The 14,498-nt window shown below is 53.8% G+C and overlaps 1 protein-coding gene across 13 annotated transcripts in view; it reads right to left on the minus strand.

The window, feature by feature from the left end:
• PTPRS (protein tyrosine phosphatase receptor type S) overlaps positions 1-14,498 on the minus strand; it is a 100,522-nt gene that overhangs the window by 38,331 nt on the left and 47,693 nt on the right. For 7 of the 13 annotated variants that reach the window (XM_088792304.1, XM_074337637.2, XM_074337639.2 and 4 more), the window contains exons 5-7: positions 11,265-11,453; positions 5,204-5,314; positions 3,378-3,389 (exon numbers count right to left, since the gene is read on the minus strand). In XM_088792304.1, the coding sequence (XP_088648430.1) occupies positions 3,378-3,389; positions 5,204-5,314; positions 11,265-11,453 (312 nt within the window). The remainder of the gene's footprint in view (positions 1-3,377; positions 3,390-5,203; positions 5,315-11,264; positions 11,454-14,498) is intronic. The other 6 variants (XM_088792303.1, XM_074337638.2, XM_088792302.1 and 3 more) reach the window with 1 other exon arrangement.

The following is a 14,498-nucleotide window of genomic DNA, read 5'->3' on the forward strand; positions in this document are numbered from 1 at the left end:
ATTGGGGCATTCTACACTTCCCATTGGCAACGTGCATTGAGTCCTGGTTTCTTAGCTCAGCATTCGAGACTGGGTGTTAAATCACCTGAGCGCCACATGGCCTCCTTTAAAAACCTGATGAAGTCCCTTGAAGGTGGAAAGTTCTTCCCCATGTCTCCAGCTTGCTCTGAGCTCTCCCTGCACATCCCCGGGACACACGGGGGGTGACACACCATTTAACTGGGTCCTGTGTGTCGTGGTTCAATAATGCTATGTTGCTGGACGAAGTGGTGAAAACACCATCTTTAGCCGCTAACTCACACCTTTAAGGCTTAGTTTTAAAGAGGCAAAAAAAGAACATTAACAGCCAGAGAGCATGAAATCTGATCATCTTCCCACCTTGTCAAAAGCCTGTGCTACATCTTCCCCAGGGGAGTTCTGGGAGTGGAGCTGCCCGCTGCATTAAAAAATGGGCTTGGTTTTGACTTTGGCCCTTTGGATCGCAAAGATAAATTTCAGGAAGAGAAGGGTATGTCTGAATATTCTGTCCCCTAAACAACCCAGGTCAGCAAAGCTGGAGATTGTGAATTGAAGAAGAGTTAGGTTAGGGGTAGACATTTCTTGTAATTAACTCCCAGGACTGGCTGCTCTGGCAACAATGTAAATGCTTGCTTGTAGCTTTCAGGGCAGAAAGTGCCAGGTGGCTCCTGTCTTCCCCTGAGCTGGTACTTAATCTGCAAGGGTAGCCTAGCACTCAACCTGGGACTCTTTTTGCCCCCTTCTGACACTGTGGCCACAGAACTTCCTGGGGGGAGTGACAGGGCATAAGATGGGAGCCATGGCTCTGGGGAAGCCACTAATCTCATGGGAATGGGTTTGGAGACAGGAGAAAATGAGATCATGGGATGGGCTCAGAAAAGCACTAGCAAAAAATGAGACCTGAGCAAATGAATTAGCATCTGCCCTTCGATTCTTTTCAAAGCAGTTTCCCATAAGCCATATTATTCAAACCATGGATCTGTGAAGTACATAACAGGGAAACTGAGGTCTCCAAAGAAGGGAAGGGACTTTTCCAGCTCAACTGCTTGAACTCTTTACTTCCCTGTTCTACAACAATCCCACTAGCAATTTCTTTTGTGCCATGCACTACACAGGGCACTTGAGGAGCATTAAGTAGTTAGCGTGATGGAATCTTCCCAACTACTCTGTGAGCGAGGCCTATTATTAATGATCCTTATTGTGCAGAGGAGGAAATGGGGACTCCAAGCATTCAGGTGACTAGCCCAAGCCCATACAGCCAAGGAGTGGCAGAGGCAGGGTTTGAATCCTGATCTGCCAGAACTCAGTCTGTGCTCTCACCACTCGGGGACACTGCCCCCAAAGTCCAAGTGGTCTTCAGACATCCTCAGCCACCCCTCAGTTCCAATTCACTTGGTGGAGGTGGTGGGTGACCCCTCTCTCCTCCATCTTTTGGGAATTCCCTGAGGGTCAGCCTGGCAGCTCTCACACTGGATTAAAAAAGAGGAGAAATACATCCCCTCTTATTCATCTAAAGTCCTCTTGCCAGCTTAGCCCTGGACTTAATAATTGGGAGTTTAGAGAAGGCAGGTAAGGGGGGAAAAGGTGATCCCAAACAGGCCAGCCTTGGCCCTCAATTATCATCTATGTTTAGTAGCAGCTGGGGGCTGGGAGCTAGAACTCTAAGTGGATTTCACTGGGGACTGGTTTGGGGGTTGGAATATGATACCCAAGGGCTTACTTTTACTCAGGGAGAGAAAAGGCAGTGGGAGCATGCATCTCCGAAGGTTTGCAAGAGTGAGAGAGACACACAGAGAGAAAGAGAGCTGAAAGACAGAGGCAGAGGGAGAGTCGGGGAGGCAGAGAGAGAGGGCGAGAGGCTGTGTTCAAAGTTCCCCTGGTTTTTTTCCAGAATTCCACAGTTCTGATGCTCAGGTACTCAGAAAGTGACCATGCTGTATTTCTGGATACCTGTGACTGGACCCAGAGTCTGTGAGGGGGTGGGGGAAGCAGCCAATGCTGCCTGGGAGGCTAAGGCATAGCACTAAAGGGCAGAATAACTGGCTAAGTATTTCTCCCAAAGTCTGTCATGCTACATTTTCTGGTGGGAGGGGTTCCATATTTGTTCTCAGCCAGGACCCAAGAAGTCATCACACCAGCTGCCATTTTGAGCACTGCCTATGTGCCAAGCATGCATCATTTTGGGAGGATGGTCCAGTTTAAGGTGGCCACTTCCCACATTTGGATGTGTCACTATATTGAACAAGAACTCAAAATGCAGATTGGCCATTCAGCTGTGCTTCAAATGCCTGTTGTATGGGTTGTTTGGGAGGGTGGGAGGTGGTCTCATGCTGAGGTAGAGGATGGGAACGTGCTTGCTTATGTCCCCTTCCAACATGGCCGCCTAGTGGGGCTGAGGCACCAGATCTGGGTAAAGTAGGGCTGGCCAGTGAGGTCAGGCAAATTGGGCTGCTCTCCCCACACACCCTACACAGGCTCTGACCTCCCACCACCTGTCTATGACCCCTCCCTTGAGCCCTTGAGCCCAGGCGGTCACTTTCTGCCCCAGCATCCCAGCTGTGGGACCCCTTCCGCCCTCCCAGATGGTAGTTGGGACAGGAACACTGGCTTTTAAATCACAATGCGTCTGGAGAACAACCACAAAACAGCTCAGCCCAAGAAACCAAAACCAAACAGCACGGGAACACGGAGACAGAACCAAAAACAAAACGCTTTGAGGGAAGAGGGGGCTGGGTGAAGGGGATGGGAGGGGGAAAAAAAAACGAACTGATCGGTTTTTTCCCCCCAAAACGAAACAAAACCAAAACAACAAACAAAAAAAACCTCATAAATAAAAGGAAGAAAGAAAGAAAAACGAAGAAAACCAAAGGAGAAAAACAGAACAGAAGACAAGAAACACTCCAACAGAAGGCGTTGGGAATTCACCAAACCGAACCGACGAGTGGCATGCAGAGAAATTTTTACATTCTCCCAGCATGCATCAGGCCCAAGTTACCATGACGACGAGGAGTGCAAAAAACTTAGCAACAACATTACCAACGGATGCATAGAGGCGACCACAATGCAAGCATCGCATGTGTGCGGCCGGCCCTAGGCCGGGCTGGGCGCGGCTGAGATTTTCGTGTCTTTCTGGGTTTTTGCTCTCGCTTGGCGGTTTTTTTTTTGTTTTGTTTTGTGCGCTCTGCGCTTATTTTTCATATTCCATTATTTTAAAAATTTTTAGTTCATTTTTCTATTATTTTCCATGTGCGTGTCTGTGTGTCCGTGTGCGTATCTGTGTGTGTTTCGTGTGTGTGCATGTCACTTTCAGAATGTAAAAATGTGGGTAAAGAAAGTAAAAAAGAAAAAAACACACCAACCTTCTCGAAGCTCTGAGGGATGTAAAGGGGGTTTGATGCAGAACACAATGACATGGGGAGAAGAGAAAAAATAGGGGAGATACAGAGAGTAAAAAGAGGACTTCCCAAGGCTAAAAGCTGCAATAGTTTGTTTTTTTTCTTTAAATAAAAAAAAATTAAAATTAAAAAATAAAAAAGAACAGCAACGACCTTTTTTCTTTCCTCTGCTCCTTCCTCGACAAACCAGATCTACATTTGGCTTCCACGATTTTTTTTTTTTTCATTCAATTTTGGAGTGTCTGAGACCCAGGCAAAGATTGGGAGGCTGGACCCCCAAAAGGAAGCTCATGCCAGGGACCCCACCTCCGGGTGGCTGAGGACACAGAGGCCCCCCCCTCCCTTGATGGACCCTTGCTAGAAGTCCCACCCCCACCCTGCCCCATGCCTGCTGTCCACACTCTCCTTGAGCTCTGCCAGACTTACACACCCCCATCCCAAGTGTTTGCAGAGAAATGAGCAGGCTAGACGAAGACCAGTCATTTGGAGTCATGGACGCACTATAACTCACCAGAGGTGCCGTGGCAGCGGATCAGATGTGTGCCCCCTACCCGCCCACCCTCCGAGTCCCCATCCCCTCCCTCAAGCAGCCTCCTTCTCAGAGACAAGATGCAAACCCAAGGTGCAGAATCAAGGAGCCGCTCTGGGCCAGGGGCGCTGTGCTTGTTGGGGCCATGGGTGAGGGAGGAGTCGCCCAGCCTCCCAGGCGGAGAATGGCAGGGGCCTGGTGGATTGAATGGGGAAAACGGGGGCGTGGAGGAGGGGTGTGACGGAATCTGGTATACACAGCCAATCGGGACAGCCCTGGGGTTTGAATGGGGCCCCATTTCCTGGCAGGCAGAAGCTGTTTCTACCATGAATCTGATCAGAAACACCCATCAGGAGGTGGGAGGTGGAGGAGCGGAAATGGTGGAAAAGGAGGCAGATTAAAATTTCTGAAAGGACCCAAGAGAATTGACATAGGGATAAGGGGGGTCGGCGGAGGCGTCTGGGGGCAGGGAAGCCCCCCCAGGGCCTTTGAGGGGACACCAAGGGACCCAGAAGGAAGTGTGTATAGACGCTTACCAGGGCTTCCTCAGGTGGGGTGGGGGTGCTGGGGCAAGGACCCCGTGCCTCTAGGTGGACCAGCCTGACAGTGCCAGGCCCCAGGGCACATGTGCCTGCTGTGGCCCCAGTCTTGCTGAGGCGTACACTAGTCCCTTCTGAGGGACTAGGAGAGAGAGCGCTGGGCTCTGGGACAGCTGAGGGTGCAGGGGCTGGCGGTGGGGGGCAGCCTCAAAGACCCCTCCCCAACTTTCAGATGGAGGGTGCTGGAGGAGGGGACGGTGAGGCGGGAGCTACGAGGCCACGGAGTTTGAAAAAGCAAAGCGAGCACATGACAAAGGGAGGCACGCACGACACACCACAGAAGAAGCTGACTCGGGTGGGTGGGCGGGGTGGGGCAGAGGCCTGCAGGCTCCCCCGGCCCTATAGGCTCAAGACTGACCCCCCCCCTCGACACCCTGCCCCGTTCCCTCCTGCCTCCCCCACCCCAGTCCTGCAGTCATCTGGGAGTCCATCACAAGGCACAGGGGTGGGAGTGGGGGGTTAAGCTGTCCCCATTTTACAGGCAAGGAAACTGAGGTCCAGAGAGGGACACCGCTTGGCCCAAGGTCCTGCCTTGACCGGGCTGGGGGCCCTCCTGCTTGGGTCTGCAGGGGACAGGGGAGCCCGGAGGCTGTGAGCCCGAGGAGGGAGGGGGACAGGATGTGGTGGGTCCCTGCCTTCGACCTGGACGCGGCGTTCCCTACCTCGCACGTAGAGGTTGGCAGGTGAGGAGTAGCGCACGCCAGCGCTGTTGGTGGCCACACACTCGTATTTGCCCTGGTCGGTCTCCTCGCTGCTCTCAATCTGTAGCGCCCCTGTGGGGAGAGGGGAGAACACTTGGCCCATCAGGGGAGGCCCGGGAGTGGGCTGGGATGGCCAGAGGCAGACGAAAGAGTTGAGTTAGCTTAGAAGTCCCAGCTGGGCCAGGGCCTCCCTGGCTTGCCTCCCCCCACCCTGAGTCTAGCCCCATATTACCCCCATTCTCCCCACATCCTCCACTGTCACTGGAAAAGCAGCTGGTCACGGGGCTGGGGCTTCCTATACGACTGCCAAGTTGACCTACGAGCTGGGGGACTGTGTGCCACAATAGTGTGTTTGCAAAAGCCCCGAGCAATGCTCTCCAGGCAAAGCGGGAGGAATGGGTTGACATTCACAGCCCGAAATGGTCACTGCAGAGACCCTAGGACCGAGGGGGCCACCATAAGTGAAGCGCACATTCAAGGAACTGGCGGGTGGTGCCTTGCTGGTTTCACCCAGTGCCCATGTGTAAATGGACAGGGGTCAGGGTTCCTCAAGGGTGTTTGGAATCACAGGCCCCCAAGCCCACAGTGCCCGCAAGCGATCGGACACAGGGTCATAATTCTTTCTTCAAGGGTGTTTGAAATCCCAGGACTGGGTTAACCCCGACGATAGTTCAAAGTGAAGGATGTGGAGACTGATATATGTAAAGTTATGTTTGAAATCACAAGCCTGGATCAAAGCCTCTGTACCTGCAACTAACTGAAGAGGGATCTGAATGTCCCCAGGAATTTAAAGCCACCGAAGTCTCTCAGAATTCACCAGCCCATTTTAAAACTGCAGCCCTGGACGCAGGATCCTGGTGCTCATGAAATAACTGAATAAACTTCTTCAAGTGGGTTCGCAATTACAGTTCTAGACTCAAGTCTCCAGGTTAATGGGAGAACTGTCAAGTGTCTGAAACCAGAGGTCGGAAGAAGAACCTCGAACACCCGCAAATAAAGCTGAGGTGAAAATGCCTCCAGTGAGTTTGAAATCACAAGCCTGGATCAAATCATTTGTTGGTCATGCGGGAATAAACATCTAAGAAGAGGCCAGTTTTCTCAAGCACATTTAAAATTCGTAGGCCCAAGTCACAGATCTTGATGCCCGTAAGTAAATAAAAATAGGGCTGATTTCCCCTCAGTATGTTTGAAATCACAGACCCAGAACTCACTCCACTTCCCATGGACACATAAAAATGAACGAAACGTCTTGAGAATATTTGAAAGCACGGGCCTCGATCAAGCACTACAGTACACCCGTGAGTAAATGGAAATGAGACCAAGGTTTCCCCAAGGATACCTGAACCCCCAAGTCTGGAACGAATCTCCATTTTCACAAGTGAAGGTGAGCGAACACCTTTAAGTGTTTGAGATCATGGGCCTCGATAAAATAATTCAGTGCCCGTGAATAACTAAAAATGAGGCAAAGATTCCACAAGTATGTCACTCATTTTCATAAGTAAATAAAACTGAGCAAACATCTGTGAGTATGTTTGAATCACAGGCCTGAACCCAAGTGCTGGCTGACCTGTAAATGAAGATGAGTGAATAGCTCCGAGTGGGTTAGAATCACAGGCTTTGATCCGAGTCCCTGGCACCAGGAGTCCAAAAGCCCAGTCCAAGCTCCCAAGCAGACCCCACCTCCTAGCTTTGTTTGTGGTTGTCCCTTGAGAGCGACATGGGACACTTCACTTGGGAGGTTCTCTCTGGGGGTTGCAGATGAGGGTTCTGCCCCCAAATAACATCCCTACTTCCCCCCAACCCCCGACCTCAAGTCCCTTGGGAAGCAGGCAGGCAGGTATTACTATGGAGGCCCAGAGAGGGCAGGGAGGCTGTAGGTCACACAGCATTTCGTGGCAACACCAGGATTAGACAGGGACTCTTTCTTAGGGCTCCCATCCAGGCCTATTCTAATCTATTCTCTGGGGCAGGAATAGGGGGCCAAAGTCAGACTTGGCCTTTGAGACCGCCTGTCTCCCTGCGCCCTCAGGCTGGACCCCTCCCAGATCGAAGCTTTGGAGCCAGAAGGCCCCTTCTGCACGCTCATTTTACAGATGGGAAAACCAAGGCTGCAGACGGACGAGGGCTATGTCAGAGAATTGGTCAGAAACCTGGCCCCCAGCACTCTGGGTGGGCATGGGAAGTGCCACCCCTTCCTGAGGAGGGGCAGCGCCCTTCCTGCTGCAAGGTAGACTGAGGTGCCACCATGGCTGCACTTGGCCCCCAGCCACAGACAGCGACATAGACAGAGATTGGACGGACACTGGGCAGGGTGGCGAGGAGGAGACAGGTGGAGGGGGGCCTGGGGGCAGCCCCCATGGAGCCTGGGGGGACTGGGGGACAGCAAGTGTGAGTGGGTGGGTGAGGAAAGAGCCTCTTACCTCGGATCGGAGTGCTTTCTGTAAGGGAAGCAGAGAGAGTAAGGTGAATGACAGAAGGCAGTCCTGAGGGGCCGGGGGGCCCCAGGGAGGCCAGGCTGGGCCACCAGCCAGACCTGTCCGCTCTGCCTCCGCTGGGGCTGAGCCAGCCTGGGCCCACGGAGCCTGCAGGCGTTGCCGAGGAAGAGGCGAAGCGGTAAGGCTCCTAGGAGCAGGGTGGGTTTGAGGGCGTGCCCATCAGGAGTGCTTCCGGAAGAAGCAGGAATCTCCTGGGGCAGGAGGGGCGTCACTATGCCCCGGGGAGGTCTATGGCCTGGCCCTGTTGGCTGCCTTCCTTCTGGGCCAAGGGAGGGAGGTCCATGACCTCCCTTCCTTCTTTCCTTCTTGGGAGGGACAGGGAGCGATGGGGGGGGTCTCAGGAATCTTGTTAGAGACAGTGGGAGAGGGGGTTAGTGTCCCAGGGCCGGGCATTAATAAAGCAAAGGGAAGGTGTTACAGACACGCCAAGTAGGAGGGACAGGGAAGGGCAGTGAAAGGGGATTGAGGGCAGAGGGAGGGCCCTGCAGCCACCTTCACTTCCAAAAGGAAAAGAGGAAAAGGTTATCTGTGTATACACCTGGGCCCTGGGGGCAGGAAAAGGAGGTCCCAGACTAGAGTCACACCCTCAGCTCATTGTCCCTGGGAAGATCTGGACACCTCCTCGTTGCAGATGACAGCTGATAGCCCCACCGAGGACAGGAGACCGCAAGGCCAGGGCAGAGAAGCTGTCGAGGGTGAAAAAAACAGAGCTCCTTGGCATGGCCCAAGCGCATTCTACAGATGGGTGAACTGAGGCCCAGAAGGAGCCAGGAACTGTCATACCATGAGTAAGAGGCAGGGGAGAGCCCTGAACCTAGCTCTCCAGCCTCCCAGGCTGGGGACTCTGGCTTGAACTTTCTGGGGCCCCCATAATACGATGATCTCTTACAAAATCCTCAACCCGAGGAGGCTACTTTACACAGGGGGAAATGGGATTTTCCTAAGGTTGTAATGTGGACAACAAGAATCCAGGGCAGTGGGAATCTAGGTTGGCCCCCGCGTTGGGCTGTTTCACTACGTGTGGATTATGATGATAAAAACTGAAAGCTAGAGAACAGGACTTCTTCCCAAGATGGTCAAATGGCCCATGGCCACCATGTCGAGGAAAGGAGGTACCCCAAAGAAGATGGGGAGGAACAATCACGGGTCAGTATTCTCACCTTAGTTAAGAATTAGCCCAGCAGTTGGTTTCAGGGGATTCAGGCTGGATGCTTGGAAAAGATTAGTGCCCAGCATCGGCCTAGCTAGAAAACTTCTCTCTCATCTCTGCTCCCAAACTTCTGTAATTTCATTATTTTCCAGCAGAAAAATAATGCCCAGAATGGGGCAGGTGGACTGTTCTGTGCAAAGCTCCACGAACCTCAGGACGCCCGATTTCTCCTCAGCCCCCGTTCTGGGGTCCGCCCGGCCCCACTGAATTTATCTTTTTTCCTCTTTTCCTTTTGGGCTCCTCTCTCTGCAGCCCCTTGGTGCCTGGCTAGAGAGGGCTGGGTGGCTGGTGGGGGAGGTACTGGTAGGGAGGGCTGGGTTAGTAAACATGCCACGTGGAGTGGGTCACAGTTACTGTCACGGTGGCTGTTAGTCCGAGGGGAGGGGACGGGGGACAAAGGGGGAACGTTAGTTGTTGACGCAGTGAAGAAATGAGACTTACCAAAGGTTTCTGAACGTTTACAACAGAGGGACAAGAAAAAGAGAACAGGATCATTAACGGTGGTTATACAGAAGCCTGTATCCTCATTGGGGTGGGGCAGGGAGGAGAAGTCAGAATAATGCTGAGATTTATTATGTTTTACTAAAGCAGCGTATGTTCACTGAGCACATACTACGTGCCAGGCATTCTGTTGTGGGCCCCTCACAATAACGCCAGAGAGCAGGCACGTTTTGTAAGGATGCTGAGACTCAGAGAGGACCTGCTTTCGGACACAGCTGACATCTGACCCAGGCCATCAGGCCCTGAGGTCCGTGCTCTTAATCATTTCATTACATTCAGGTGACAATGGCAGAAGCCAGCAGGGAAGCAACTGGATACCCAAGGTTGCCATCATTCTCCAAAGCTGCAAATCTCCTCAGACAGGTTGGAAAGGGTCAGGCTATCTCTGCCCCTAGAGCAGAAATTCCAGACTTAATGTCTGCCCTTTTTCAGGGCTTGGGTCTTCTTCCCTGGGGAGGGGAGCAGAAAGTAGAGGACAGGCAGACAGGCTCCTCGGAGGACGAGGATGGGCAGTGAGTAAGGGCGGCCTTCAGGCATGGGTGGCTCCAGGGGAGGGGTCTTCAGAGGAGGGGGAGAGGGAAAGCAAAAAGAGGTGCACCTCAACGTGTGTACTCACAATGTGAGTGCACGTGGGCACCTTCCCACCACACGTGCACACACGAGGATCAGGGGGTGTGGCCTGAGACACGCACGCTGGGGAGTCACCCTGTGTGCATGCGCACAGGAGGGAAGGTAACACGGGTACACGTGTAGCCGAGATGAGCTCGGACAAGCTCTGCTCTAGGAGGGACAAGGCGAAGCCGTGCCAATAGCATGGCCTGTGTGTGCCCACAGGTCAGGCCAGCACACGGAGCCCACATACACACACATACACACACACACACACACACACACACACACACGTGGACATACTGTGAGGCAGGGGGACAACTGACACAACACACACACACACACACAGACCCCCAGACACATGGAATCACAGAGAGGGCATGGCTGAGACACCACTGTGGAACCAACCGCCCATCCTCGAGGTGGCCAAGGCCTCATGCTCTGTCCCAAGGCCCCCTAGCCCACCCGGAGCCAAAACAAACAGGCTGGGCTGCCTATCTGTGACCCATCACAGACAAATATCTAACATCTGCCTGTCTTTGCCCCATTATATCCTTACAGCTTCAGTCTTGGAGACACTCTCTCCTTGCAGCTCTCTATGGCTCCCCATACCTTACGTATCTATGGCCCACTATCTCCTCTGGAGACGCACACTACTTTAGCATAGAAGATACTCTCCCTATGCCACCTTCTATAGCTCCCTATTACTTTGATTTTCTGTGCCTCATTATATACCTAGTGGTTAGGCATTGAAGATGGCTTTCCCTCACCACCCTCTGTGGCTCCCCATTAGCTCTGTCTGTCTGTCCCCGTGTGTCCCCACTGCTGGGGCACTGCAGCTAGCCACCATCCTCTGTGGCTTTCTATCACCTGCAACTATCTGTGCCTCATTAGAACCCCATGGCTGGGTATCGGAAACACTCTGCCCTGGGGGCCTCCATTGCTCCCCATCATTGTGCATAACTGGGCCCATTGTATCCCCACTTAGGCACCGATGAACTCTCCTACCATCCGCCATAGCTCCCCATTATACCTGCCAGTCTACGCCCCATTAGAACCACACTGGCTCAGCTCACCAACGGCCTCCACGGCTACACACCATCTCTGCCTTTCTGTCCCCATTAGTTCCCAGAGCTTGGACCCCGGAGACGCTGCCCTCCCCGTTGCCCTCTCTGGCTACCACATCCTACCGGCCACCTGTGCTCACCTGATCGCAGCTGCTTGATGCGCCCGTTGCTGGCACTGGGGTCCACGGGTAGGAAGTCCTTGAACCAGGTGATCTCGGGGTCAGGGTTGCCGCTGGCAGCACACAGCATCGTTGCCGTCCGCGTCCGCTCTACCACCTTCAGCTGGGGGCCCATGTCGATATTGGGGAAACCAGGGGGAAGCTGGTCCTCTGAGGGCAGAGACAGGAAAAACAGGGCAGAGGCCCGGTTATCACATGACCACCCCTCCCGGGTGGGGCTCGGGGACTGGTTGGCCCAGGGTCCAGCCACTGCCTGGCCAGGTGACATCCCACAGCCTGTTTCCTCCCATCTGTGAGTAGGAGCCATCTCAGGTGAAACAGCTGCTGGAAGGACATCCGGCTGGTCCAGGGCTTTTCACCTGGTGTGATTTCGCCCCCCGGGGAACACTTGGTGATGTCTGGGGATATTTTGATTGTCACAACTGGGGTGGGGGCCAGGGATGCTGCTCAACCCCCCACAGTGCCCAGGACGGCCCCCCACAGAGAACAATCTGGCCCCAACGTCAGCAGTGACAAGGCTGCACAACCCTAGGGTTACTCACAGCAGCCAGAGGGAGTTTTTCAAAACGTAAATGAGACCACATGAGGCCCCTGCTGCACCCCCTTCAGGTCCCCACCACCCTCCAGAGGAACCCAGCTCCTCGCCCGGCCGCCCCACCTCATGCCACCCTCGCGCTCTCCGTGCAGCCACACAGGCCTCCTTGTTCCTCAAAGTCATCAAGCTCCCGCCGGCGTCACCCCTCGGCAGCCAACTACTCATCCACGTGGCCTCGGGCCAGCTCACACCCCCAAGTCACAAATCCTCTGCAACTCCAGAATGTCTGAGTATCATGCTCCATTTACCATGACGTATGTGTGTGTCGCTGCTGTGTCCTGCCACCCAATGCAAGGCCTGGCACACAGTGGGCGCTTAATAAATGAGTGAATGACTCAGTTTCTGTTGCTGTCAACCCAGGAGAGGCACCGTGCCCCGAAGCCTCCATCTCTCCATTCAATGGCCAAGGTCTCGCTTCCCTCGATGGTAAAGGGGGTGGGGGGACACAAGGAGACAATGCCCCTCTCCTTGAGAACCTTGGTCCCCAAGTTCTAGTGACAGGCAAGCCTGGGTTGGGGTTGGGGTGATGAGTGAGCCAGCTAACTGACCAGTGACCTTCAACTGCGTGCTCTGCAAATTGCACCATGCGCTCCGTGGCCTAATTTAGTTGGAGTCGACAGCAGGGAAGGGGAGGCAGCTTGGGGCCCCCTTAGCAGGTCCCACCCACTCCTGCGCTTCACTCTCTCTCTCTAGCACCTGGACTTCAGGTTCCTTTTGCTCTGACCCCTAACACCCCCAGCTCTGGTCTGGCCTGTCACCCACAATGCACAAAGGATTTGCCTGGGCCTGAGGCCAGGGGCAGCCTCCTCAGTGCAAATTAAAATAGCCACTAGCCTCTATGCTGGGTTGGAATGTGTCCCCTCTCCCCAAATTCATACACTGAAGCCCTTGCCCCTGGGGACCTCAGAATATGACTGTTTGGAGATGGAGGTCTTTAAAGAGGTGATTAAAGTAAAATGCGGTCACCAGGGTGGGTCCTAGTCCAAGGTGACTGGTGTCCTGATAAGAAGGGGGGATAAGCACACAGACATGCACAGAAGAAAGACCATGTGAAGACACACAGGGAGAGAAGGTTGCATCTACACGCCAAGGAGAGAGGCCTCAGGAGAAACCAGCCCTGCCACACCTTGATTCTGGACTTCCAGCCTCCAGAACTGTGGGACAATATGTTTAAGGCCCCCAATCTGTGGCACTTAGTCACAGCAGCCCTAGCAAACTACTACAGCCCCCACCCAGCCCTGATGGACACAGGACAAAAGCGATCACAAAGGGCTGGTGAGACTGAGCAGAAACAGGCACGCTCGCTGGCGGCTGGCGGGAATGCTGGCTGGTGCAACCTGGGCCACGACAGGTGACCTGGCGCCATCCACCAGAGACGCCCCCACCCAAGCCCTCATCTCAGCGTCTAGTCTCCACATGCAATGCACTAAAAGAGGAATATAGTTATTCCTGAGGTGCTAGTAGTAACAGCCAAAGGCTGGAGACATCTAAACATCTGTCAACAGGGATGTGTGATACACAAGCTGGGCCATGCGCGGGATAGACACTGCAAAAAGCAGGAGGAGTCACCTTACAAACAGATTTGGAACAAACTCCGAGATATGTTGCTCAGTGGACAGAGTTCAAAGTGAAAGATGGTGTAGACCAAGAATCGCAAACTATGGCCCCCAGGCCATATCAGGTCCTCTGTTTGTTTTTGCAAATAAAGTTTTATTGGCACATGGCCACACCCATTCATTTCCATGTCATCTATAGTGGCTTTCCTGCTCCAACAGCAGAGCGAAAGAAGTTGCAACAGAAATTGTCTGGCCTGCAGAGTCAAAAATATTTACTCTCTGGCATTTTACAGAAAAAGCTTGCTGCTTCCTGATGTAGACAATGCTATTTGTGTAAAAGGAAATGATACACGTGTATTTGCTGACAAATACACTGGGCATGGTGGGAGTATCGGGACAGGACTGGTGGGGCTGGGGAAGACGTGGGTGAGAGGCCACCATGTGGGGAGGGAACTGAGCCCCAGGCACATAGTGGGTGGGGGTGGAGGGGTGGGAGGCCACGATGGGGCAGGGAGAGGGGCAGCATCATCCCGGTTTCCCAGTAGAATAGGACGGCTGTGGTCCTGGCCCATGCAGGAGTCGCTGCCTGGAGGGCAGGTGCCCCTGGTCCCAGGTCCTGAGTGACAACTATGTACTAGGTGCTGTACAGGTACCTTCCTGTGCCCTCTGCAGAGATGGTGGCCATTTTGCAGAGGGGGAAACTGAGGTACAGACACACACCTATCCCAGGTCATACAGCTAGGACATGGCAAGGCTGGGATTTGTACCTGGGCCTGGCTGAACCCAGAGGAAACGGGGCCGGCAGCTGCAGGACCCCCAAACTGAGCCTGGACCCATTGGGGTCTGAGGGGGCAGCTGGACCCTGTCTGAGGTGGTTCAGGCCCTGAGGCCTGGACTTCAAAGGTGGTTCTGATGAGTACTGATGATGTCATCAGAGGTCAAGGCCAAAACAATCGGGCCTCAGTTCTTGGTGCTCAGGCTGGCCGTGCACGCTGGAGGCTCCCATTTCCCCCATGTATATGCATGTGTGTGCACGTTCACCTG

The sequence above is a fragment of the Rhinolophus sinicus genome, chromosome 15 (genome assembly GCF_057876585.1).
Source record: "Rhinolophus sinicus isolate RSI-liver-muscle chromosome 15, RSI-T2T, whole genome shotgun sequence".
Lineage (NCBI taxonomy): Eukaryota > Metazoa > Chordata > Mammalia > Chiroptera > Rhinolophidae > Rhinolophus > Rhinolophus sinicus.